The sequence below is a fragment of the Oncorhynchus mykiss genome, chromosome 12 (genome assembly GCF_057628025.1).
Source record: "Oncorhynchus mykiss isolate SJ-2025 chromosome 12, ASM5762802v1, whole genome shotgun sequence".
Classification (NCBI taxonomy): Eukaryota; Metazoa; Chordata; class Actinopteri; order Salmoniformes; family Salmonidae; genus Oncorhynchus; species Oncorhynchus mykiss.
The window spans coordinates 85,343,261-85,367,255 of record NC_143033.1 but is presented as its reverse complement, the minus strand read 5'-3'; the positions used below and the strand labels follow the sequence as shown (position 1 = coordinate 85,367,255).

General features: G+C 42.0%; 1 protein-coding gene across 50 annotated transcripts in view; it reads left to right on the top strand.

The window, feature by feature from the left end:
* Positions 1–5,072: 5,072 nt before the first annotated feature.
* LOC110538997 (uncharacterized) overlaps positions 5,073–23,995 on the top strand; it is a 29,070-nt gene continuing 10,147 nt past the window's right edge. For 7 of the 50 annotated variants that reach the window (XM_090193823.1, XM_090193822.1, XM_090193813.1 and 4 more), the window contains exons 1-12: positions 5,083–5,263; positions 7,103–7,147; positions 7,679–7,744; positions 7,847–7,885; positions 8,500–8,568; positions 8,770–8,856; positions 8,950–8,982; positions 9,286–9,327; positions 9,963–10,013; positions 10,440–10,490; positions 10,974–11,033; positions 12,680–12,730. In XM_090193823.1, coding sequence (XP_090049949.1) covers positions 5,197–5,263; positions 7,103–7,147; positions 7,679–7,744; positions 7,847–7,885; positions 8,500–8,568; positions 8,770–8,856; positions 8,950–8,982; positions 9,286–9,327; positions 9,963–10,013; positions 10,440–10,490; positions 10,974–11,033; positions 12,680–12,730 — 661 coding nt within the window. In that variant the 5' untranslated portion in view covers positions 5,083–5,196. Of the gene's footprint in view, positions 5,264–7,102; positions 7,148–7,678; positions 7,745–7,846; positions 7,886–8,499; positions 8,569–8,769; positions 8,857–8,949; positions 8,983–9,285; positions 9,328–9,962; positions 10,014–10,439; positions 10,491–10,973; positions 11,034–12,679; positions 12,731–14,864; positions 14,916–17,635; positions 17,687–17,825; positions 17,871–18,021; positions 18,073–18,733; positions 18,785–18,963; positions 19,009–19,261; positions 19,307–19,594; positions 19,646–19,876; positions 19,922–20,133; positions 20,179–20,326; positions 20,378–23,995 lie in introns of all 50 variants that reach the window. The other 43 variants (XM_090193795.1, XM_090193787.1, XM_090193786.1 and 40 more) reach the window with 23 other exon arrangements.

Below are 23,995 nucleotides of genomic sequence, written 5' to 3'. Positions count from 1 at the left end.
TAGGGAGGTGAGCATGCTTTTCAGACCTTTCTGTGGTTCTTTGTGTTCTCTTAACTCAGTTTTGATATGCTACACAGAGTTGAACACTAATATTTAGAACCCCGAGGTGTGGCCAGAGCAACTTACGAGACTGAAGCAGCATAATGCCCGAAGAGCATAAAACCACGTAGGCCTAACACTCTGGAACCTCAGGGCTAAATTGCGGTAAGCAATTAAAAAAATACATGACAAATAATGATGTAATGTGTCCAGCACCATATTTGTCTGGGTTTGAAACATGTGTCTGAAGAGATGGGTTATTGATATTCAGAGGATGAATGAGGCCCTGGGACAGATGTAGTGGGCACAGGTTTATCTCAGACAGACACACACACTAATAATGGCATTTACCTCAATCCTAAGAGATGAAAAACATGATTGCAAATCATTTGAATGCACACACCTTCGCACAGGCATGTGAGAACCTGTCAGAAACTAAGAATTGACTGATTGTTATGTATGTATGCCTGTGCTGCCGTGGCACACTGTCTTGCGACGTCTCAGTGTGTATGCATTCATCGTGTGTTGTGTTTGCAGGAACTACCTGTTCAGCCCCCTCCTCCTTACCAACTATGAGGTTGTCTCTATGGTATGGTGTGTTTTTCCTGTCTCTGTTTCAGTCTGTGTGTTCAGTGAGGCACGGTATTTTCAGTTTGACTGACCACACATAAATAGCCGTCCAGATGTCCATCCACACATTGCATAGCCTGTTCTTCTCACTTCCTCAAAGAGCCAACACTGTCTATACCACCTCTTTCTGCCCTCTCTCTTCCCTATTTCTTCCCACTTTCTTCCCTCTTTCTGCATCTTTCTTCCCTCTTTCTGCTTCTTTCTTCCCTCTTTCTGCCCACTTTCTTCCCTCTTTCTGCTTCCTTCTTCCCTCTTTCTGCCTCTCTTTCTTCCCTCTTTCTTCCCACTTTCTTCCTTCTTTCTGCCTCTCTTTCCTCTTCTCTGTCTTTTTCTTCCTTCTTTCTTTCCTATTTCGTCTTCCTTCCCTATTTCTTCCCTCTTTCTGCCTCTCTTCCCTCTTTCATCCCCCTCTTCCCTATTTCTTCCCTCTTTCTTCCCCCTCTTCCCTATTTCTTCCCTCATTCTGCCTCTCTCTTTCTTCCCTCTCTTTCTACTCTCTTTCTTCCCTCTTTCTGCCTCTTTTTTTCTCTGAAAATAACCAGTGTTCTTTGGATCCTCTCATCAAGGTATTGTGTTGACATTAATTGTGCAGTGCACTGACCACACAGAAGCTGTGGGTTTGGACAATGTCTTCAAAAAGATCCCCATGATTGAAATGACCAGAAAATATACATGCAGAGGTCAAACGTGGGTGAGGGAGTCATTTGAATCATTTATGTCTAAGAAGTTAGGGTTTCTATTCAGAGCACCACTATGAGAAACAATATGCAGGTGTGCTTTCAGTTCTATACAATCATGAAAATAACCAGAGTTCTTTGAATTCCACTCATTAAATTATTGTATATTGTGTAAGGTTTTGGATATCAGCGTGGTGCCATATAGACTATTTTAATGTTTTATATCCTCATATATTCGGCAGTCATGGAGGTGTAGGTGGACAGTGTGTGTTAGTGGTAGCAGCCCTCACACAGCACAGAGGAAGTGGAGAAGACCGTAGATCATGTGTGAGTAAATGAGGGACCACAATCCCATGTATGGACCAATGCCTTTTGTTTACGAACTGAGGTGAAAACTAAGAGTACAAACAGTGTAATAAAAGGTTTTAGACAGGTTATTTTGAAGGAACATTTTTACAACGTCTCACTGTAGAATAATTATGGAAAAATCCCTTTTCATCTTTTAAGAGAGGAAGTGGCATTGAGGAATATTTCAACCTGGTTGCACAGGTTTCCAAATGAAACATTTATACCAACATGCTTTTCACTGAGCCTTACAGTGCCTGGCAGAAACAAACTACTCTAGAATGATGTCATATTTATCCTGCAATTTACTGGGCCTTTTTCTGGGCTGTTTGTGTACATTTCAGACATTCTGTTTGCGTGTTCTCATTCTTTTCCCCTTCCCTTATTTTTTAGGAGGCGTACAGTCACACCTGTTTAGTAAAAACAAGACGGTCATTAATTAACCTAATGGGTCTTGTTTGGAACACCTGACTGTGAAAGCTCTCTCTACCACTCTTCATCATCATCATCTCTCTCCCCAGAGCAACAGCCCTATCCATTTATATTACACCTGTCAGTGGACTGGAATGTTGTGCATAGAGGTTTTGTGTTAGTTTGCCCGAGTATGTTTTCTACATATATATGTATTCCCGTGTGGCACAGCAGTGGTGGAAAAAGTACCCAACTGTCATACTTGAGTAAAAGTAAAGATAGTTTCATAGAAAGTGACTGAAGTAAAAGTGAGTCACCCAGTAAAATACTACTTGAGTAAAAGTCTCAAAGTGTTTGGTTTTAAATATACTTAAGTATCAAAAGTAAATGTAATTGCTCAAATATACTTAAGTCTCAAAAGGAAAAGTATAACTCTTTTAAAATTCCTTATGTAAAACAAACCAGACTGCACCATTTTCTTAGATTTGTTTAATTGACGGATAGCCAGGGGCACGCTCCAACACTCAGACATCATTTACAAATGAAGGATGCATTTAGTGAGTCCTCCAGATCAGAGGCAGTAGGGATGACCAGGGATGTTCTCTGTTTAGTGAGTCTGCCAGATCAGAGGCGTAGATGACCAGGGATGTTCTCTGTTTAGTGAGTCTGCCAGATCAGAGGCGTAGATGACCAGGGATGTTCTCTGTTTAGTGAGTCTGCCAGATCAGAGGCGTAGATGACCAGGGATGTTCTCTGTTTAGTGAGTCTGCCAGATCAGAGGCGTAGATGACCAGGGATGTTCTCTGTTTAGTGAGTCTGCCAGATCAGAGGCGTAGATGACCAGGGATGTTCTCTGTTTAGTGAGTCTGCCAGATCAGAGGCGTAGATGACCAGGGATGTTCTCTGTTTAGTGAGTCTGCCAGATCAGAGGCGTAGATGACCAGGGATGTTCTCTGTTTAGTGAGTCTGCCAGATCAGAGGCAGTAGGGATGACCTGGGATTTTCTCTTGATAAGTTTGTGAATTGGACCATTTTTCTGTCCTGCTAACCATTCAAAATACTTTTGAGTGTCAGGGGGAAAAAAAGGTACATCATTTTCATTAGGAAAGTATTGAAGTAAAAGTAGTAAAAATGTAAATAGTAAAGTACAGATACCCCAATAAACAACATAAGTAGTAGTTTAAAGTATTTTTACTTAGGTACTTCACTCCACTGTGGCTCAGTTGGTAGAGCATGGCGCTTGCAACGCCACAGTTATGGGTTCAGTTCCCACGGGGGACCTGCATCAAGGTGATGGTACTCACTACTGTAAGTTGCTCTGGATAACTGCATCTGATAAATAATAAAGTTTGAAATATGTGTGTGTGCCTGTTCCAGCCCTCTCTCTGTAAACAGTGCAGTATGTGGACATGACATCAGATACTCTGAGTGTGTTTTCTCTGGGCAGCATCTTCATTGGCTCTCATCACTGACAAGAATTTGCTTTTTGTCTGTCTGTGTCCATCTAATATGTCTCCACCAGTGAAGGCTGGTGGGAGGAGCTATAGGCTCATTGTAATGGCCGAAATGGAATAAATGGAACGGTAGCAAACACATCAAACATATGGAAACCACGTTTGACTCCAATCCATTGATTCCATTCCAGCTATTACAATCAGACTGTCCTCCTATAGCTCCCCCCACCAACCTCCACTGGTCTCCACTAACCTGAGGTAGACCTAAAACAACTTCCCTTTGCCTTTGGCTTGACAGGAACATACTAACAATATCACTCAAAAAACCATTGTACTCAAAAATGTGTAACCGGGTTGTCTGTTTATTGGTTTTGATTGGATTGCAACTTGAATGTTATCAGTCTTCTACATTTTCTTAGGATTTTCTTGCTGCTTCCAGCCAGAATAGTGATTCATGCACTGTTTTGTCACTGTAAATTGCCGCTGTGAGCTCATGCTGGGCTGGCGTGACCGTGAGGCTCTGAGAGGGGGTAGGAGTGGTCTGAAGGGGTCACTAAGTCTAAGGAGGGGTGGGGAGGGGGTAGGAGGGGTCTGAAGGGGTCACTAAGTCTAAGGAGGGGTGGGGAGATGGTAGGAGGGGTCTGAAGGGGTTGTTAGAGGCAGAGGGCCATTGAGGGTTCTTTCCTTATGGTCAGGATGTGATTTAAAGACGGGAGGGGTTACAGAGCAGAACTGAAGAACAGGGACAAAGACCTGGTGTATGTATACATGTTCTCTTGGAGAAGGAATTTCAGCTTATTGGGTGTTTCTGTTTCTGGGTGTATGGTCTATGTACTTGTTTAAGTATATGTGTTTTAATAAATATAATAAGTTCCTGTTCAGAAATGTTATAAATATGATGTAATTATGTAATAGGGTCATGTAATAATATCATACAGCCAGTCCAAAGAAGTGGATTTCCAAGGCCACCTTGAATGCATACACATTCCCATCCTTCCCCTCTGCAAAACACACATAGACTTGCCTAGGTAAATAAAGGTTAAATAAACAATATTTAAAAAAAAAACACTGTCATACTGAAACAGCCCTTCTGTCCTACTGCCCCTTCCTTACCTTCTAAACCAGGCTTCCTCAACTGAAGGCCCACAAATGATTTGTAATTATGTCCCAGTCCCCCGACCATCTGCTCAAGAAAACATCGGTCCACGGCTGAATCTAGTTGATGATCCCTGATCTAAACCGTGATCTCACACTTATCCCCTCTTTGAAGCATTGTCTTATCCCTCTCATCACACACAAATCACATTGCCATGTTAATATACTGGCTGGCAGCAATCCAGCTGATCAGCAACCTGATGTGGACTGTCGTTGGATGGACAGAGGTGGGCCTGACTGCCTGTCCAGAGAGAGAGGGAGAAATGGGGCAGGTGCTTCGGTGCAGCAACGGCCAATTGCAGGGTAGAGGGCAGGGCTGGTCAGGGGGAGGGTATCAAAACCAGAATTGTATTTAAGGCGTGGGCAAACACTGGAGATGTCTACTTGTGCTGTGCCCCTGTCCAGTCGGCCAGTTTCTCTCTCTCTCTCCTTGTCTTTCTCTCTGTCTGCCTGTTTTTTCTCTGCTGGACCAGGTCTCCTCCACCATGCTGGTAAAAGCTCTCCTTCAGACCTCGCTGGTCCTATGGCTGGCACAGCACACACTACAAGGAGGTAAGAGACATAACCAAGACTATCTGTGTGGATGATAGAATGGCTATATGAGAGGAATGTGGATGTGAGGGAATATGACAGAATATGAGAGAAAGTGAGAACGTTGTCTAAAGGATGTAGATCACAGGTGAGAGAAGAGAGAGAAGAAGTAAGGATTGGGAAGGATAGAAAGAGAGATTGAGACATGCCACCATCATTTGTTAATTTGTAGAGTTGGTACATCAGAAATGGTATTTTTAATTAATGTTGGAGTAGTTTCACGACTGTCTTTTATAATAGCATTCAGACACGTTACGTTGTGTTGTGAGACACTGTACAGTAGGTGTCAGCACAGGACTGCTTGTTACCACCTTAAATCTTCACGGGTGCTTGCTGTGTGCACAGCAGTGTAAATTGGACTTTAAATGTCAATTATTTATTCGTTTATTGTAGTTTCCGAAGATATTTTATTGTTCTGTAAATTATGGATTTGCTTGTTTCTCAACTTAGATTTTTTTTTTTAAAGAAAGAATATTTAACAATTGTAGTTTGATTACTTAAACGGTTATGAATGATAATATTCATATTATATTCATATATGAAACGTGAACTATTTTTGTTGTTGGATGTGTTGCATTGTGGTCCACGTTTAGTTACATATTACGCACAACTTGCAACTTCCATAAAAAAAACTTGCCAATTTGAATTGTCCAAATTAAATTGAAATAACATTTGAATTATAAGATATGTTTAATATAACATTAATTCCCTAGTTGTGAAATTCCTGTGACACATGTAGTCAAATTCTCTTCTAAAAAAAATAAGCTCTAAAATTCACAGAGAAAATCAGCAAATAATTGCCATGAAAACAATTAAAAATTGTGGAGATTTGAACAATTTAGAGTAACTACTTTGTTTTAAACCCTGACAACATGCATTTCATGTTTCTGGTGACTTTATCTGAGAGGTCTGGAAGGCCTGTCAACATACAGATGTAGGATTTTTATTTGAGCCAGTTTGCTACAGCAGAAAAATAATCCTGCAACAACAGGAAATGTGAATTATTATGTGGATTATAATTACTTGATATTTTCCTGGGAAAATCCAGTCTGAATTTTCAAAGTGAAAATTACAAACCTCAAATACACTACAAGTTTCACATTTTATGCATTGCAGGACATTTCTCCTGCAACATGGGGATCCAATTATTAAGATCCTACACCTGTACAGCTGAGTGACAGATAGCTGTAGACATGTTGCTAAACTATCAGGAATCAACTTGGGTATTATGCTCAGATATCTCTGCAAAACCGCCCAACTGACATTTATGTGTCAAATTTCCAATGTCCGTGTCAGATCAGGGGGAAAAATGGGCCTACGTGGTCCTTGCTGCCTTGATCTCAGTGAAACAGACCTGCTCCAAGTCTGGTGACCCCGCTAAGCCTCTGTAGTTTCATCTCGTCTGATTGCTTTGAATCAAAGCATGGGAAGGTGAGGTGGCAGCAGCAGTCCAAATTTGACAACCTGTTGTGAAAGAAGCCTTTACAACCTGCACACAGTCCCTCCTTTTTGTCTGTCTCTCCACTCCATCAATGGGAATGTCTGTTTCTCTTCCCTCAAGCTGCCCAGTTGGAGCTGAGTTTGCATGGGATGGGAGTGAGATGTTCACTACTCATCATCCGATGACATCATTTAATATTTAATCAGCTGTAGTGTTTCAAATGCTTACGTTATGGATGGTGTAACACTGGCACTGGCCAACAGGAAACGATGAAGGCCTTCATCTCTCTCCAAACCACAGCATAGCAGCATAGCATACTTCATAGAGTGATTTGCAATTCTGTTTTTCATCTCTATTAGGAGTGAAACCTCAAAATGGCGGTATGGGGAAAATGCTACCCAGGGGTAAGTGCAATTATTAGTCTCTGTATGTCTGTCTGTCTGTCTGTCTCCCCCACCCCACATCTCTCTCTCTCTCTCTCTCTCTCTCTCTCTCTCTCTCCTCTCTCCTCTCTCCTTACACTGCTGTGCACTAAGCAAGCACTATGGTGCTCACTGATCACTGATGTCTCACATCTCCATGTGGAACTTCCACCAACAATCAGCCCCTAACAGATTCTGTCTTATCTCAGGACTGCACTCAATTGACCCGTCTTGAGCATGGTCTAAACTCATTTGCTCAACTAAATATAGCTTCTGCTTAAGTTGTCTGGCATTTTTAGAATTAATTATAAACGGAAAGTGGTGCAATCGTCAGTGAGAAATCTGACTTAGTTTCTGTCTTGCAATGCTCATCCTCCTTATTAATGATTTAATATAGACTCATGTGATACAACATTTAGATTTTTTTCCCACCATAGAGAAACATGCTCCACTATGGTGAATCACTGATCACTGACGTCTCACATCTCCCTGTGGTGTCTTGTGGTCTTCCAGGGGCTGGTGCTCTTGGGATACAGGGAGGCTATGGAGCCAAGCCCGCCAAAACCGGAGGAGCTGGGGGTAATATTGATTGATTGCCATATTTATATTTTTAGTGCTGCCAATCATCATTTGTGATTTAATTTATGTACCATCATGACCTGTCTTTCTAATGAATCACAGGTGGTCGTTATCCAGGGGGGGCTCAGCAGCTTGGAGGAGGTGAGTTTCTCAAAGATAGAGCTAAACCACGTACACTGAGTCTACTGTACCAAACATTAGGAACCCCCCCCCCCGCCCTAAATTCACCTGGACATGGACTCTACAAGGTGTTCAAAGTGTTCCACAGGGATGCTGGCCCATGTTGACTCCAATGTTTCCTACAGTTGTGTCAAGTTGGCTAGATGTCTTTTGGGTGGTGGACCATTCTTGATAAACACGGCAAACTGTTGAGCATGAAAAACCCAGCAGCGTTGCCGTTCTTGACACAAACCGGTGTGCAGGGCACCTACTACTACCCTGTTCAAAGGCACTTCAATCTTTTGTCTTGCCCATTCACCCTCTGAAAGGCACACATACACAATCCATGTCTCAAGGCTTAAAAACCATTATTTAACCTTCATCTACACTGATTGAAGTGACTTTAACAAGTGACATCCCTAAGGGATCATAAACTGACCAGGTGAATCCAGGTAAAGGCTGTGTCAGGTGTTCTTAATGTTTTGTATTCTCACTGTAAGTATTCTCTGTTTGATTCAGCTTGTGTCTATCTACTCTGTTCAATGTGTTATTTGTGTGTATCAATATGTGACATGTCTCCACTGTCTTTCCCAAAGGGGGATACAGAGGCCCAGGAGGGGCCGGGGGTAGGGGAGGATATGGTAACGGAGGCCAGGGAGGCTATGGTAATGTCTACTACTTTACTTAACAAACAGGCTTGTTAAGATGAAATGTCTTAGTAACTTAGGTTTAAATGAAATCCACAATGGTTATATGCCAAAAATGTCTAACTCTTGCAGCAGTTTTCCTTGTTGATTTAAATATTCACTCATTTATTTTAATAAATGTCTACATTATATGACTTCTTCCCATTTGTCTGATTGGAGGTGCTGGTCTGGGAGCAGGAAATGGCCAAGGAATGGGGACGGGAGCCGGACTGGGCTCACAGGGTGGGAAACCACATGGAGGTGGAGGTGAGTGTGACATTCAGGACAAGAGATGTTTTATTCCAAAGTTTGTACTAATGCCGAGTAAACATCATCTGTCTGTTTGTCTGTGTTTGTCAGGATACGGTGGTAATGGCTATGGCACACAGCCAGGTACGTGCTTGTTCTGTTACCTGGTATTTGTTTGTATAGAACACACAATATTTAAGATCCTCAAGTCCGTCTCCTCTACTCTCTGTCTGTTGGATCTAATCATAGTTAAGTTGAATTTGTGACATTGTCTGTGAGTGCAGATTGGTTCTCATCTAATAAACCAGAATGTGATCTTGGAATAAAATAATAATAACTCCAGGGGTGGAGATTTAAGCTTTCTGTTTGTGGTTATGTGGTTAATGACATGATGTAAAGAGTTATGTGTTGCATGTCCTTTGACCTTGCTACTTGTCTTGTTGCTAGGTTACGGGGCTGGAGCTGGAGCCAGAGGCTATCCACGACCAGGTAAGCAGCCAATCCCTGCTGGCCTGAACCATCTAAAGGCCAATACTATAGTCTAGTATTTTACAAGCCAGGGTTCATATCTTTTACAGCTCACACCTCAAGCACTTAATTCATTGAACAAACTGTCAATCCCAATCAATAAATCAGTGGGGATTTCCATATTACGCATCTTACAAATTGTCATCTGCACACTGTACACTGTACAGTGTACGTTAGCCAGCTGGGTCCTACATAGACACCAAGCATCTGTAAACTGGCTTTACAGATGTAGGATCTTCATTTGAAGAATGTGAGTTTTAAAAATATTTTCCACTTTGAAATTTCAGACTTAATTTGCCCTAATGAAAAATGTATTAACCCCTACAGAAATATCCATTAAACTGGCTGGTTTTGTTGGGGATCTTTTTATAATGTTACTTAGATTGATGCACAGGTGTGTCAATTTACTCTTAAAAATGAATTCTAATCCACATAATAATTCACATTTCTTGTCACAGCAGGATTATTTTCTGGCTGAAATTAAGATCCTACATCTGTACAAGCAAAGTGGTTGATTGCTGCAAAGCCTCTATACCTCATACACTGCATGTGGAGTTTGATAATTCCAATTGACAGTGCCCCTTTGCAAACATTAGGTGCTGGAGCTGGGTATCCCAATGGACAGGGATCTAAGGGACCAAAACCGGGTAAACTTTCCAATCCTGCTGTGTCCGTCTGTGTCCGCATTCATGTTTGTTTGTTTTTACCTGCGTTTTTCAGTTTCTGCCTTCATGTCTGCTCTTCGTGTTGCCGTTTTCAATCTCTTCTGTGTAATCAGTATTTATGCCTTTCGCTGATTCAGTCAGACATGGTGTAAATGCATGTTGTTTTCTCAGTGCATTAACAGGTGTCTAGCTACTTACCATCAATGGTTGTCTTTATTTTTCAGTTGCCATATTCTTTCAAATGGGCAGCCATATATATTTTGTTGTGGTGTGATTGGAATTGTGTTAGTAGTAAAGTATGTAAGTGGGTGTGTCTGTGTATGGTTATGTTCGTGGATCAGAGCATCGTATCTGCATGAGTCCGTCCTATAGTCGCCAGTGTTGAGTAATCACTATTGTGGTCTTCAGGATATGGTGCAGGAGCTGGAGTGCCCAATGGACAGGGTGCTAAACCCAATGGTAAACATCTGCTACCCTGTGGGTTTGTCTGTCTATGTGTGTCTTTGTCCCAGTTTCTGTAAAGGTGCATGTTGCATGTAGACACATTATGCCACAATCATGATATTGATTGTGTAAGTTCACATACTGTCTACATATGGTGTAGGTATCATTTTCAGTCATAGTTTTGTTTGAATGCTATTGAGACGCCAATATCTATTGCCATGTGTGGATCACAGCCCCTGTCGGCATGTCGTGGTTGTGGGTTTTGTTCTTTGTACAGGGATTTGGGTTTTTCTAACAGCATGGGTTTGTCCTGGGTCTTCTTGACCAATCACTAGAAAGTGACTCCTAACGATGATCAAAGTATTCTATTTTCAATTTGATATTTGAAATCACATTGTCATATAGAATTCTAGCTTCATTTTGGTGTTCAGACGCCAGTCTTTTTATTGGTTGGTTTATGGGTTGATCTTTTTGAATAACCACTGTTGTGGTCTCCAGGGTATGCTGCAGGAGCTGGAGGAGTTCCCACTGGACAGGGTGCTAAACCATCCAAACAGGGTAAACCTCGCTTTCCTTGTTTTCATGTCATCTCTTTCTAATAATTAGTCTAGAACTTAACGTTTCATACGTGCACCTGGTGGCCTTTCCTTCTTCTCTGATCTGGTTCTAAGTCTCTGATCTGGTTCTCTATACTTACTAAGTGCTTTCAAGGTTTCAGCGTCAGTGCTCGAGCCGCTGGTATATCCAATGGGCTTACGGTTTGACATGTGGATGTTTTGTGAGTCTTTACCTTTATTTAACTAGGCAAGTCAGTTAAGAACAAATTCTTATTTTCAATGACGGGACGGCCTAGGAACAGTGGGTTAACTGCCTTGTTCAGGGGCAGAACGACAGATTTTTACTTTGTCAGCTCGGGGATTTGATCTTGCAACCTTCCGGTTACTAGTCCAATGATCTAACCACTACCAGATGGACAGGGAGCCAAACACTATAGACCTACAATACCAGCTGGACAGGGAGACAAAAACTATAGACCTACGATACCAGCTGGACTGAGGCTCGCTAGAGACTCCTTTTCACCTGCTATTGTTTGTTTTCATTGTTAGTTGTCAACTGGGATGCGTATCATCTTCCTGTTGTTTGTCTATGGTTTCCTTCCAAAAGTGTTTGTGAATATTGCTCTTCATCTAATTACAATATATTATATCTTAAAATGTATCTCAATCAGTGACTAACTCCAGGTGTTCATAGAAACCTCTCTTTAGTATGTGCATATCAGCTGTCTGAGGTTGCTAATGAATTTGATATGGTGTTTTTTTCAAGTGTTATTTTAACATGTTATCTATGTTGTCTCTCCAGCGTCTTTGTCATCCAATGTCTTCACTTACGCCTGCCTCAATTGAGTTCTCATTTACATTAACAGCATTGATTTATCAGTAGTTCTTGATTTAATATATCCAGATTAGGAAAGCATTTCATTCAGTTGTGACAAAAAACTTGAAGTGACCTTCAATTAACATTTACTTGACTTCTTAGCTGAACATGTTGATGTGTGTAGTGAAGCTATGTGAGTGTGTGGTAAAATGTGTATAGATTTAGCAGGTGGAAATTGTGGAACAGACACCGGCTGGAATGAACTTTTAACCAATCAGCATTCAGGATTAGACCCACCGGTTGCATAAAATGTGTACTGGTTGTTTAGGGACTGGTGATGGTGGAGCAGAGCAACCTATTGAACAGGGTGCTAAAGGCAACCGTTTGTTTGCCTGTCGTCCCGTCTGTGTGATCCTGTCTGTGTCTGTGCCCTGGTGTCTGTTCTATGTATCAGTGTTGCGCCACAGAGGACGGCTTGGTTCATTCAAAACTCTGACTTACATGCTAATCCGAATTCATCCCCCTGACTCTGATGGTCCAAATATAGAGTCTCTGCTACATCTTCAGTTTAGCTTTCGTTTAGAGTGAGTGTCACAGTTTAATAGTGAACACTGCTTGTTGCGTGCTGGGGTGTTCAATATGCTGTGTCATATTGGGTTCCTGAAGTATATGTATGGTTCATATTAGTTGCAGTACAAGTGTCGCTAAGACTGCATGCCCATGACTAACGTACCGATTCAACAACTTGTCAATATGTTAGCTTTTATGTCACGTGTTTGGTCTGTTTTTATATATTTTTGTACCTAATGAGTCATTGTTGTGGTCTTCAGGATATGGTGCAGGAGCTGGAGTGCCCAATGGACAGGGTGCTAAGCCCAATGGTAAACATCTGCTACTCTATTTCTATGTGTCTGTCTCTGTCAAAAGTTTGAACTCTAACAGCAGGAAGATATGACGTTACAGTAAATATATTACAATCAGAGAGCTGCTGAATACCCTGTTTTAGGTTGTGTTGAATAACCAGTATTATGGTCTCTAGGAAGTGGTCCAGGATGTGGAGTGCCCAATGGTCAGGGTGCTAAACCTAAACCCCATGTTAAACCTCTGCTACTCTGTCTGTTGTTTCTCTGTCTGTTGTTACTCTGTCTGTTGTTACTCTGTCTGTTGTTTCTCTGTCTGTTGTTACTCTGTCTGTTGTTACTCTGTCTGTTGTTTTTCGGTCTGTTGTTACTCTGTCTGTTGTTTCTCTGTCTGTGGTTTCTCTGTCTGTCTGCTACATACAGTATTGCATGATGCTGGTATTTCTGGATGATATTGCCCTTCTGACAAATATCACTGTCTAGTGTGTGAATATCAGCTGGTGACCTGCTATGATCTGTTAGGGATTTTTAAGTACACTGTTGCTGTACATTTTGACTGGATGCCTAACTTCCCCATTGTTGCTATTGTGGTATTTGATGCAGTTTTACGCAGTGCTCAGACATGCATTCTTTAAACGGTATGTGGTGGTTACTAACCAGTGTTGTGGTTTTCAGGATATGGTCCAGTTGCTGGTGTTCCTAATGGTGCTAAACCCAGTGGTGTTATACCCAGTGGTGCTAAACCCAGTGGTGCTAAACCCAGTGGTGCTAAACCCAGTGGTGCTAAACCCAGTGGTGTTAATCCCAGTGGTGCTAAACCCAGTGGTGTTAATCCCAGTGGTGCTAAACCCAGTGGTGTTAATCCCAGTGGTGCTATACCCAGTGGTGTTAATCCCAGTGGTGCTAAACCCAGTGGTGTTAATCCCAGTGGTGCTATACCCAGTGGTGTTAATCCCAGTGGTGTTAATCCCAGTGGTGCTATACCCAGTGGTGTTAATCCCAGTGGTGCTATACCCAGTGGTGCTAATCCCAGTGGTGGTAAACCCAGTGGTGCTAAACCCAGTGGTGCTATACCCAGTGGTGTTAATCCCAGTGGTGCTATACCCAGTGGTGCTAAACCCAGTGGTGCTAAACCCAGTGGTGTTAACCCAGTGGTGCTAAACCCAGTGGTGCTAAACCCAGTGGTGCTATACCCAGTGGTGTTAATCCCAGTGGTGCTAAACCCAGTGGTGCTAAACCCAGTGGTGCTATACCCAGTGGTGTTAATCCCAGTGGTGCTATACCCAGTGGTGCTATACCCTGTGGTGCTATACCCAGTGGTGCTAAACCCAGTGGTGTTAACCCAGTGGTGCTAAACCCAGTGGTGCTAAACCCAGTGGTGCTATACCCAGTGGTGCTATACCCAGTGGTGCTAAACCCAGTGGTGCTAAACCCAGTGGTGCTAAACCCAGTGGTGCTATACCCAGTGGTGCTATACCCAGTGGTGTTAATCCCAGTGGTGCTATACCCAGTGGTGCTAAACCCAGTGGTGCTCTACCCAGTGGTGTTAATCCCAGTGGTGCTATACCCAGTGGTGCTAAACCCAGTGGTGCTAAACCCAGTGGTGCTAAACCCAGTGGTGCTATACCCAGTGGTGTTAATCCCAGTGGTGCTATACCCAGTGGTGCTAAACCCAGTGGTGTTAACCCAGTGGTGCTAAACCCAGTGGTGCTATACCCAGTGGTGCTATACCCAGTGGTGCTAAACCCAGTGGTGCTAAACCCAGTGGTGCTAAACCCAGTGGTGCTATACCCAGTGGTGCTATACCCAGTGGTGTTAATCCCAGTGGTGCTATACCCAGTGGTGCTAAACCCAGTGGTGCTCTACCCAGTGGTGTTAATCCCAGTGGTGCTATACCCAGTGGTGCTAAACCCAGTGGTGCTATACCCAGTGGTGCTAAACCCAGTGGTGCTATACCCAGTGGTGCTAAATCCAGTGGTGCTAAACCTAGTGGTAAACCTCTGATACCATTACTAAATGTCAGAGTCTGTATCTCTATTTCTCTATTGCTGTATCTTTCATTACTTGTGACAGAACTCAATGGTCATTGATAATATCTACAGAGATAACCATTGTTGCGTAATCAGTGTTGAGTAACAGTTGTTGTGGTCTCCAGGATATGGTCCAGGAGCTGGAGTTCCCAAAGGTCAGGGAGCCAAAGGCAATGGTAAACCTCTGATACCTTGTATGTGTCTACGTCCGTCTTCACTGTTAGTCTTTCTATCTCAAAGTTGAGGTTGAGCTTTCTGGTGCATGTTGTGTGGTAATTCCAAAGTTTGTAGCATATTATGCATGCATGTCTGTGTTGTATGGTACTCTATCTTTAGAACACAAGCAGCTAGTGTTCAAATCAAAATTGTATTTGTCACGTGCTTCATAAACTAGAGGTGTAGACTAGGGATGAAATGCTTACTTACGGGCCCTTCCCAACAATGCAGAGAGAGAAAAATAGAAAAATAATAAAACAAGGATTAAAAACACTGCGAGTAACGATAACTTGGCTATATACACAGGGTACCAGTACAGAGTTGATGTGCAGGTGTCCGGGGTGACTAGGCGACAGAACAGATAATAAACGGTAATGGAAGCATACAGTGGGGCAAAAAAGTATTTAGTCAGACACCAATTGTGCAAGTTCTCCCACTTAAAAAGATGAGTGAGGCCTGTAATTTTCATCATAGGTACACTTCAACTATGACAGACAAAATGAGGAAAAAAAATCCTGAAAATCACATTGTAGGATTTAATTAGCAAATGATGGTGGAAAATAAGTATTTGGTCACCTACAAACAAGCAAGATTTCTGGCTCTCACAGACCTGTAACTTCTTCTTTAAGAGGCTCCTCTGTCCTCCACTCATTACCTGTATTAATGGCACCTGTTTGAAGTTGTTATCAGTATAAAAGACACCTGTCCACAACCTCAAACAGTCACACTCCAAACTCCACTATGGCCAAGACCAAAGAGCTGTCAAAGGACACCAGAAACAAAATTGTAGACCTGCACCAGGCTGGGAAGACTGAATCTGCAATAGGTAAGCAGCTTGGTTTGAAGAAAATAACTGTGGGAGCAATTATTAGGAAATGGAAGACATACAAGACCACTGATAATCTCCCTCGATCTGGGGCTCCACGCAAGATCTCACCCGTGGGGTCAAAATGATCACAAGAACGGTGAGCAAAAATCCCAGAACCACACTGGGGGACCTAGTGAATGACCTGCAGAGAGCTGGGACCAAAGTAACAAAGCCTACTATCAGTAACACACTACGCCGCCAGGGACTCAAATCATGCAGTGCCAGACGTGTCCCCCTGTTAATTAAGCCAGTACATGTCCAGGCCCATCTGAAGTTTGCTAGAGAGCATTTGGATGATCCAGAAGAAGATTGGGAGAATGTCATATGGTCAGATGAAACCAAAATATAACTTTTTGGTAAAAACTCAACTCGTCGTGTTTGGAGGACAAAGAATGCTGAGTTGCATCCAAAGAACACCATACCTACTGTGAAGCATGGGGGTGGAAACATCATGCTTTTGGGCTGTTTTTCTGCAAGGGGACCAGGACGACTGATCCGTGTAAAGGAAAAATGAATGGGGCCATGTATTGTGAGATTTTGAGTGAAAACCTCCTTCCATCAGCAAGGGCATTGAAGATGAAACGTGGATGGGTCTTTCAGAATGACAATGATCCCAAACACACCGCCCGGGCAACGAAGGAGTGGCTTCGTAAGAAGCATTTCAAGGTCCTGGAGTGGCCTAGCCAGTCTCCAGATCTCAACCCCATAGAAAATCTTTAGAGGGAGTTGAAAGTCTGTGTTGCCCAGCAACAGCCCCAAAACATCACTGCTCTAGAGGAGATCTGCATGGATGAATGGGCCAAAATACCAGCAACAGTGTGTGAAAACCTTGTGAAGACTTAAAGAAAACATTTGATCTCTGTCATTGCCAACAAAGGGTATATAACAAAGTATTGAGATAAACTTTTGTTATTGACCAAATACTTATTTTCCATCATAATTTGCAAATAAATTCATTAAAAATCCTACAATGTGATTTTCTGGATTTTTTTTCATTTTGTCTGTCATAGTTGAAGTGTACCTATGATGAAAATTACAGGCCTCTCTCATCTTTTTAAGTGGGAGTACTTGCACAATTTGTGGCTGACTAAATACTTTTTTGCCCCACTGTATGTGATGAGTCAAACGAGTTGGTGGAAAAAGGGTGAATACAGATAACCCAAAGCTACCCAGACTGACTATTTAACTAACTATTTATCAGTCTTAGGGCTTGGGGGTAGAAGCTGTTCAGGTTCCTGTTGGTTCCGGACTTGTTGCATCGGTACCGATTGCCATGCAGTAGCAGAGAGAACAGTCTATGACTAGGGTGGCTGGAGTCTTTGACCATTTTTATGGCCTTCCTCTGACACAGCCTGGTCTAGAGGTCCTGGATGGCAGGGAGCTCAGCCCCAGTGATGTACTGGGCCGTACGCATTACCCTCTGTAGTGCCTTAAGGTCGGTGTTTGCTAGATATTTGTGCATGGCTTTAACCTATGCGATGAAATACTATGATCAAGGGCAGAATGTGCTGTGCAGGTGGTATTTATCAATTGTCTATAAGCAGTGTTGAGTAACAGTTGTTGTGGTCTCCAGGGTATAGTCCAGGAGCTGGAGTTCCTACTGTATCTGGTGCTAAAAATGTTAAACTTTTGCTACCCTGTAGTTGTTTCTGTTTCTATGTTTATTTCCCTGTGTCAGAGGTGATCTGCACACTCTCACTGTATTGCATGTTTGGTGATACCAATATGAGTAGGTCTTTGTCAGTTTATGTGTCAAGACCATTTGAATAGATTTGAGAAGGTAGCGCTAAGTAACAGTTGTAGTGGTCCTAGGATATGGTCCAGGAGCTGGAGTTCCAAGTGATCAGGGAGCCAAAGGCAATGGTAAACCTCTGATACCCTGTCAGTATGTCTCTGTCAGTCTTTGTGCAACTTGTCTGTCTGTGTCAAGGGCAGCATGCATTGTGTTTGCAAATGCTTTTGATTTATGTTTTGCTCTTGTAATAACTGTTGTTGGTTCCAGGATATGGTCCAGGAGCTGGAGCCACCAACAGTGCTAAAAGCAATGGTAAACCTCTTTCTGAGTGTTACAGGTCTATCTCCATCTCTGTTTCCTTGTTGCTCTCTTATGATAAGATACATCACTTCTGCTTATAGTAAGTACAGAGCCAAGATGAATTGAGTAACAAGTGTTCAATAATAGTTGTTGTGGTCTTCAGGATATGGTCCAGGAGCTGGAGTTCCCAGTGATCAGGGAGCCAAAGGCAATGGTAAACCTCTGATACCCTGTCTGTTTGTCTCTGCCTTTGTGATGCATTGCTGCATGTCTGTAACCTCAACTGTTTGTTAGAATTAGCATATTGAGGCCTTTGACAGATAGAGTATGCCCAAGCCAGTGTGATAACACTAAATGTTGATGCTGGTTTGGTCTGTTGTAGAACAGGGTTGAGTAAGAGTTGTAGTTGGTTCCAGGATTTGGTCCAGGAGCTGCAGCACTAAGTGGTGCTAATCCCAGTGGTGCTATACCCAGTGGTGCTAATCCCAGTGGTGCTAATCCCAGTGGTGCTATACCCAGTGGTGCTATACCCAGTGGTGCTAATCCCAGAGGTGCTAATCCCAGTGGTGATAAACCCAGTGGTGCTATACCCAGTGGTGCTAAACCCAGTGGTGATATACCCAGTGGTGATATATCCAGTGGTGCTATACCCAGTGGTGCTATACCCAGTGGTGCTAAACCCAGTGGTGCTAAACCCAGTGGTGCTATACCCAGTGGTGCTAAACCTAATGGTGGTAAACCTCTGTTACCATCACTAAATGTCAGAGTCTGTATCTCTATTTCTGTATCTTTCATGACTTCAGACAGAACCCAATGGTCATTGACGAGATCTACAGAGCTAACTTGTATTGAATAACAGTTGTTGTGGTCTTCAGGATATGGTCCAGGAGCTGGCATTCCCAATGGTCAGGGTGCTAAACCCAATGGTAAACCATGGCTACTTTGTCTGTGTTTATGGCCCTATTCAATGTGTGTCTTTCTATCTCAAAATTGAGGTTGAGCTGAACGGTGCATGCTGTGTGGTAATGCCAACGTTTGTAGCATGTTATGCTTGCATGGTCTGGTCATTTTTAGAACAGTTTTGAATAAGAGCTGTTGGTTTTAGGATATGGCCCAGGAGTTCCAAATGATCAGGGAGCCAAAGCCAATGGTAAACCTCTGATAACATGTCTGTGTCACACTCTGTCTCTCTGTATTAAAGTGGAGCTTCTTTGACTGTATGTTGCATGATAAGTACTACAAACGTTGGTGCGATGTGACTCCTGAACGTTAAGAAGGATTAATATATTTGTGCATGGCCAGAGGGGAAAGGTCCCAGGGCAGCATGTTTTGTGCTCATGCAAGTGATTATTTACAATAAGTCAGTGTTGACAGTGTTGCGTAACAGTTGTTGTGGTCTCCAGGATATGGCCCAGGAGTTGGAGCACCCAACGGTGGTAAAGGAAATGGTAAACCTCTTTCTGTGTCTTCATCAGTCTATATTTCTCTGTCACTTTAGAGGTAAACTGGCACCTTTCTCTTAGTCCACCAATCACTGGGTGACGCTCTTTTTCCTGGTCCTTCGAGCCAGACATTTAAGTACTCTGAACCATTCCATCAGGCCAAATAGACATGTTATTACAGTGAAATGCTATAGCATCTCTTATTATAAATAAGGTATAGAATCTCGGATGATAAGCTCTCCAGAGACTTATGTTGAGTAACATGTATTGAGTAACAGTTGTTGTGGTCTTCAGGATATGGTGCAGGAGCAGGAGTTCCCAATGGTCAGGGTGCTAAACCCAATGGTAAACATCTGCTGCCCTGTCTGTGTCTACGTCTGTCTTCAATGTTTGTCGTCCATGTCAAAGTTGAGGTCGAACAGGATGCTGCATGCTGTGTGATAATGTTACAGTTTGTACCATATTTGTGCATGCCTGTTGCCAGTTCATTGAGCATTTTGTAGAATTTGACCGATCCATGGATGCTGGCCTGGTCAATTGTAGAACAGTGTTGAGTAAGAGTTGTTGTGGTTCCAGGATATGGTCCAGGAGCTGGAGCACCTTACAGCGCTAAAAGCAATGGTAAACCTCTGATGCATGCTGTATGGTACTCTATCTTTAGAAGAGTATTGCCGATAAGCGCCTGAACACATCCAGCTGGTGTTTGCTAGATATTTGTGCACGGCTATAAGCTATGTGATGAAATACTAGGATCAAGGGCAAAATGTGTTGTGCAAGTGGTTTTGATCAATTGTCTATAAGCAGTGTTGAGTAACCGTTGTTGTGGTCTCCAGGATATGGTCCAGGAGCTGGAGTTCCCAATGGTGGTAAAATCAATGGTAAACCTCTTTCAGAGTGTTACAGTCTCTCAATCTCTATTCATCTGACACTCTCCTATGTTTAGCTACAGAACCTCTGATGATCAGATCTACACAGCTAACTTGTGTTGAGTAACAAGTGTTCTACAATAGTTGTTGTGGTCTTCAGGATATGGTCCAGGAGCTGGAGTTCCCAGTGATCAGGGAGCCAAAGGCAATGGTAAACCTTTGATACCCTGTCTGTGTGTCTCTGTCTGTCTTTGTGCATCTTGTCTGTCTGTGTCAAAGACAACATGTGTTGTGTTTATGCAAGTGGTTTTGATTTTCTATAAGCAGTGTTGAATAACAGTTGTTGTGGTCTTCAGGATATGGTCCAGGAGCTGAAGTTCCCAATGGTGGGGCTAAAAGCAATTGTAATGCCAGTTTAAATCTCTGAGTTTAAATAACTGGATGGCACTCATTATCATAACCTACAAAACTTTTGATAATAAATTCTACAGCACTAACTTGCTTTGACCCAGTGTTAAGTAATAGTTGTTGTGGTCTCTAGGATATGGTCCAGGAGTTGGAGCCCTCAACGGTGGTAAAAGCTATGGTAAAGCTCAATCTGAGTGTTACAGTCTCTCAATCTCTCTTCTCTGTCACTCTCGTATGATAAGCTACAGAACCTGTGACTATAAGTCTTACTTGGCTTGTTGAGTAACCAGTGATCAGTATCAGTAGTTGTGGTCTCCAGGATATTGTTCAGGAGCTGGAGTGTCTACGGGGCTTAGTGCTAAAAATTGTAGACTTCTGCTACTGGGTTGTTTCTGTTTCTCTGGCTGGTCTTCATCAGTGGTGATCTGCACATTGTTCTGCATGCTGGATGGCACTGCCACTGCAACAATTATATCTTTGTCAGCTTTACAGTTAAGACCATATTGGAATAAGTCTCGCTTTAACCTCTCTGGTACCAGTGGTACCACTAGCGTCCCACCTCGACAACAGCCAGTGAAATTGCACGGCGCCAAATTCAAAACAACAGAAATCTCATAATTAAAATTCCTCAAACATACAAGTATTATCCACCATTTTAAAGATAAACTTCTTGTAAATCCAACCACAGTGTCCGATTTAAAAAGGCTTTACTGCGAAAGCACACCAAACGATTATGTTAAGTCAGTATCTAGTCACAGAAAAACACAGCCATTTTTCCAGCCAAAGAGAGGAGTCACAAAAAGCAGAAATAGAGATAAAATGAATCACTAACCTTTGATGATCTTCATCAGATGGCACTCATAGGACTTCATGTTACACAATAAATGTATGTTTTCTTCGATAAAGTTCATATTTATATCCAAAAATCAACCAACCAAACATTGGCACGTTATGGTCAGAAATGCATTGTCTCAAACAAACATCCGGTGAAAGTGCTGAGAGCCACATCAAATAACAGAAATACTCATCATAAATATTGATAAACGATACAAGTGTTAAGCATGGAATTATAGATAAACTTCTCCTTAATGCAACCGCTGAGTCAGATTTAAAAAATGCTTTGCGATCATGTTAGGGTAGCTCCTAGCCACAGAAACCCATACAGCCATTTTCCAAACAAGAAGATGTGTCACAAAAGTCAGAAAAAGCATTCAAATTAATCACTTACCTATGATGATCTTCATCTGGTGGCACTCCCAGGTCTCCATGTTAGACAATAAATGTTTGTTTTGTTCGATAATGTCCCTCTTTATGAACAAAAAAAATATTTAAAATCAATCCTCCGGTTGTTTTTGTCATAAATAATCAATAATATTTCAACCGGACAAAAGCTTTGTCAATAGGAAAGGAGAAACAAGAAAGGCACATTCACTATCAGGGCGCATGGCTGATGAATGGACATTTCCACTGGCCACTAATTGAAAGTGCTGTATCTCCTTCATTTTTAAGAGTAAAAGCCTGAAACAATGCCTAAAGACTGGTCACATGTAGAGGAAAGCAGAGTTCATGAACTGGGTCCTAAGTCTTTGTATGGTGGATAGGCTTTCAATGGAAAAACAGCATTTCAAAATAATAGTACTACCTGGTTGGATTTTCCTCGGGTTTTCACCTGCCGTATCAGTTCTGTTATACTCACAGACTTATTTTAACAGTTTTGGAAACTTTAGAGTGTTTTCTATCCAAATCTACTAATTATATGCATATCCTATCTTCTGGAACTGAGTAGCAGGCAGTTTAATTTGGGCACGCTTTTCATCCAAAATTCAGAATGCTGCCCCCTACCCTAGTAAAGTTAACCCGACAGACTTATTGAATGCCTATAACTGTTCTGGAAAGGATGTAACTGAGCTTTCCAATGGTCAATTGTAAACAGTGTTGAGCAAATAGTGTAAAGTAATCACTAGTGTGGTCTAGGATATGGTCCAGGAGTTCAGCAACCCAGCGGTGCTGAAAGCAATGGTAAACCTTTGATACCCTATCTGTGTCACAGTCTGTCTCTGTCTCTTTCTGTATTGAAGTGGAGCTGTATATTTAGAACTATCTTAAAAAATATGTTTTTGGTGACATGAAATTTGCTGATAGCCTCCCAAATGCTAGTCAGCTAGTCTCAGCTAGTTTTTTTTTTGCGCATGGCTAAGAATCTATGTTTTGAATTACTAGGATAAAGAGCAGTGTGTTGTGGGAATGCAAATGGTTTTGAATAATCAGTGGTTGTAACTAGAGGTCGACCGATCATGATTTTTCAACGCCGATACCGATTATTGGAGGACCAAAAAAAGCCGATACCGATTAATCGGACGATTTTTTAAAAGGTATTTGCAATAATGATAATTACAACAATACTGAATGAACACTTTTATTTTAATTTAATATAATACATCAATAAAATCAATTTAGCCTCAAATAAATAATGAAACATATTCAATTTGGTTTAAATAATGCAAAAACCAAGTGTTGGAGAAGAAAGGAAAAGTGCAATATGTGCCATGTAAAAAAGCTAACGTTTAAGTTCCTTGCTCAGAATATGAGAACATATGTGGTGGTTCTTTTCAACATGAGTCTTCAATATTCCCAAGTAAGAAGTTTTAGGTTGTAGTTATTATCAGACTATTACTCTCTATACCATTTGTATTTCATATACCTTTGACTATTGGATGTTCTTATAGGCACTTTAATATTGCCAGTGTAACAGTATAGCTTCCGTCCCTCTCCTCGCCCCTACCTGTGCTCGAACCAGGAACACATCAACAACAGCCACCATTGAGGGCATCGTTACCCATCGCTCTACAAAAGCCGCGGCCCTTGCAGAGCAAGGGGAACAACAAGTTACGCCACCAGATTTTAAGAAAGGCAGTGATGTTTATGATTAGGTACATTTGTGCAACGATTGTGCTTTTTTCGCAAATGCGCTTTTGTTAAGTCATCCCCTGTTTGGTGAAGTTGGTCTTCACACAGTTCGCAACGAGCCAGGCGGCCCAAACTGCTGCATATACCCTGACTCTGTTGCACAGAACGCAAGAGAAGTGACACAATTTCCCTAGTTAAAAGAAATTCATGTTAGCAGGCAATATTATCTAAATATGCAGGTTTAAAAATATATACTTGTGTATTGATTTTAAGAAAGGCGTTGATGTTTATGGTTAGGTACACATTGGTGCAACGAAGGTGCTTTTTTCGCGAATGCACTTGTTAAATAACCATTTGGTGAAGTAGGCTATGATTCAATGATAAATTAACAGGCACCGCATCGATTATATGCAACGCAGGACAAGCTAGATAAACTAGTAATATCATCAACCATGTGTAGTTAACTAGTGATTATGTTAAGAATGATTGTTTTTCATAAGATACGTTTAATGCT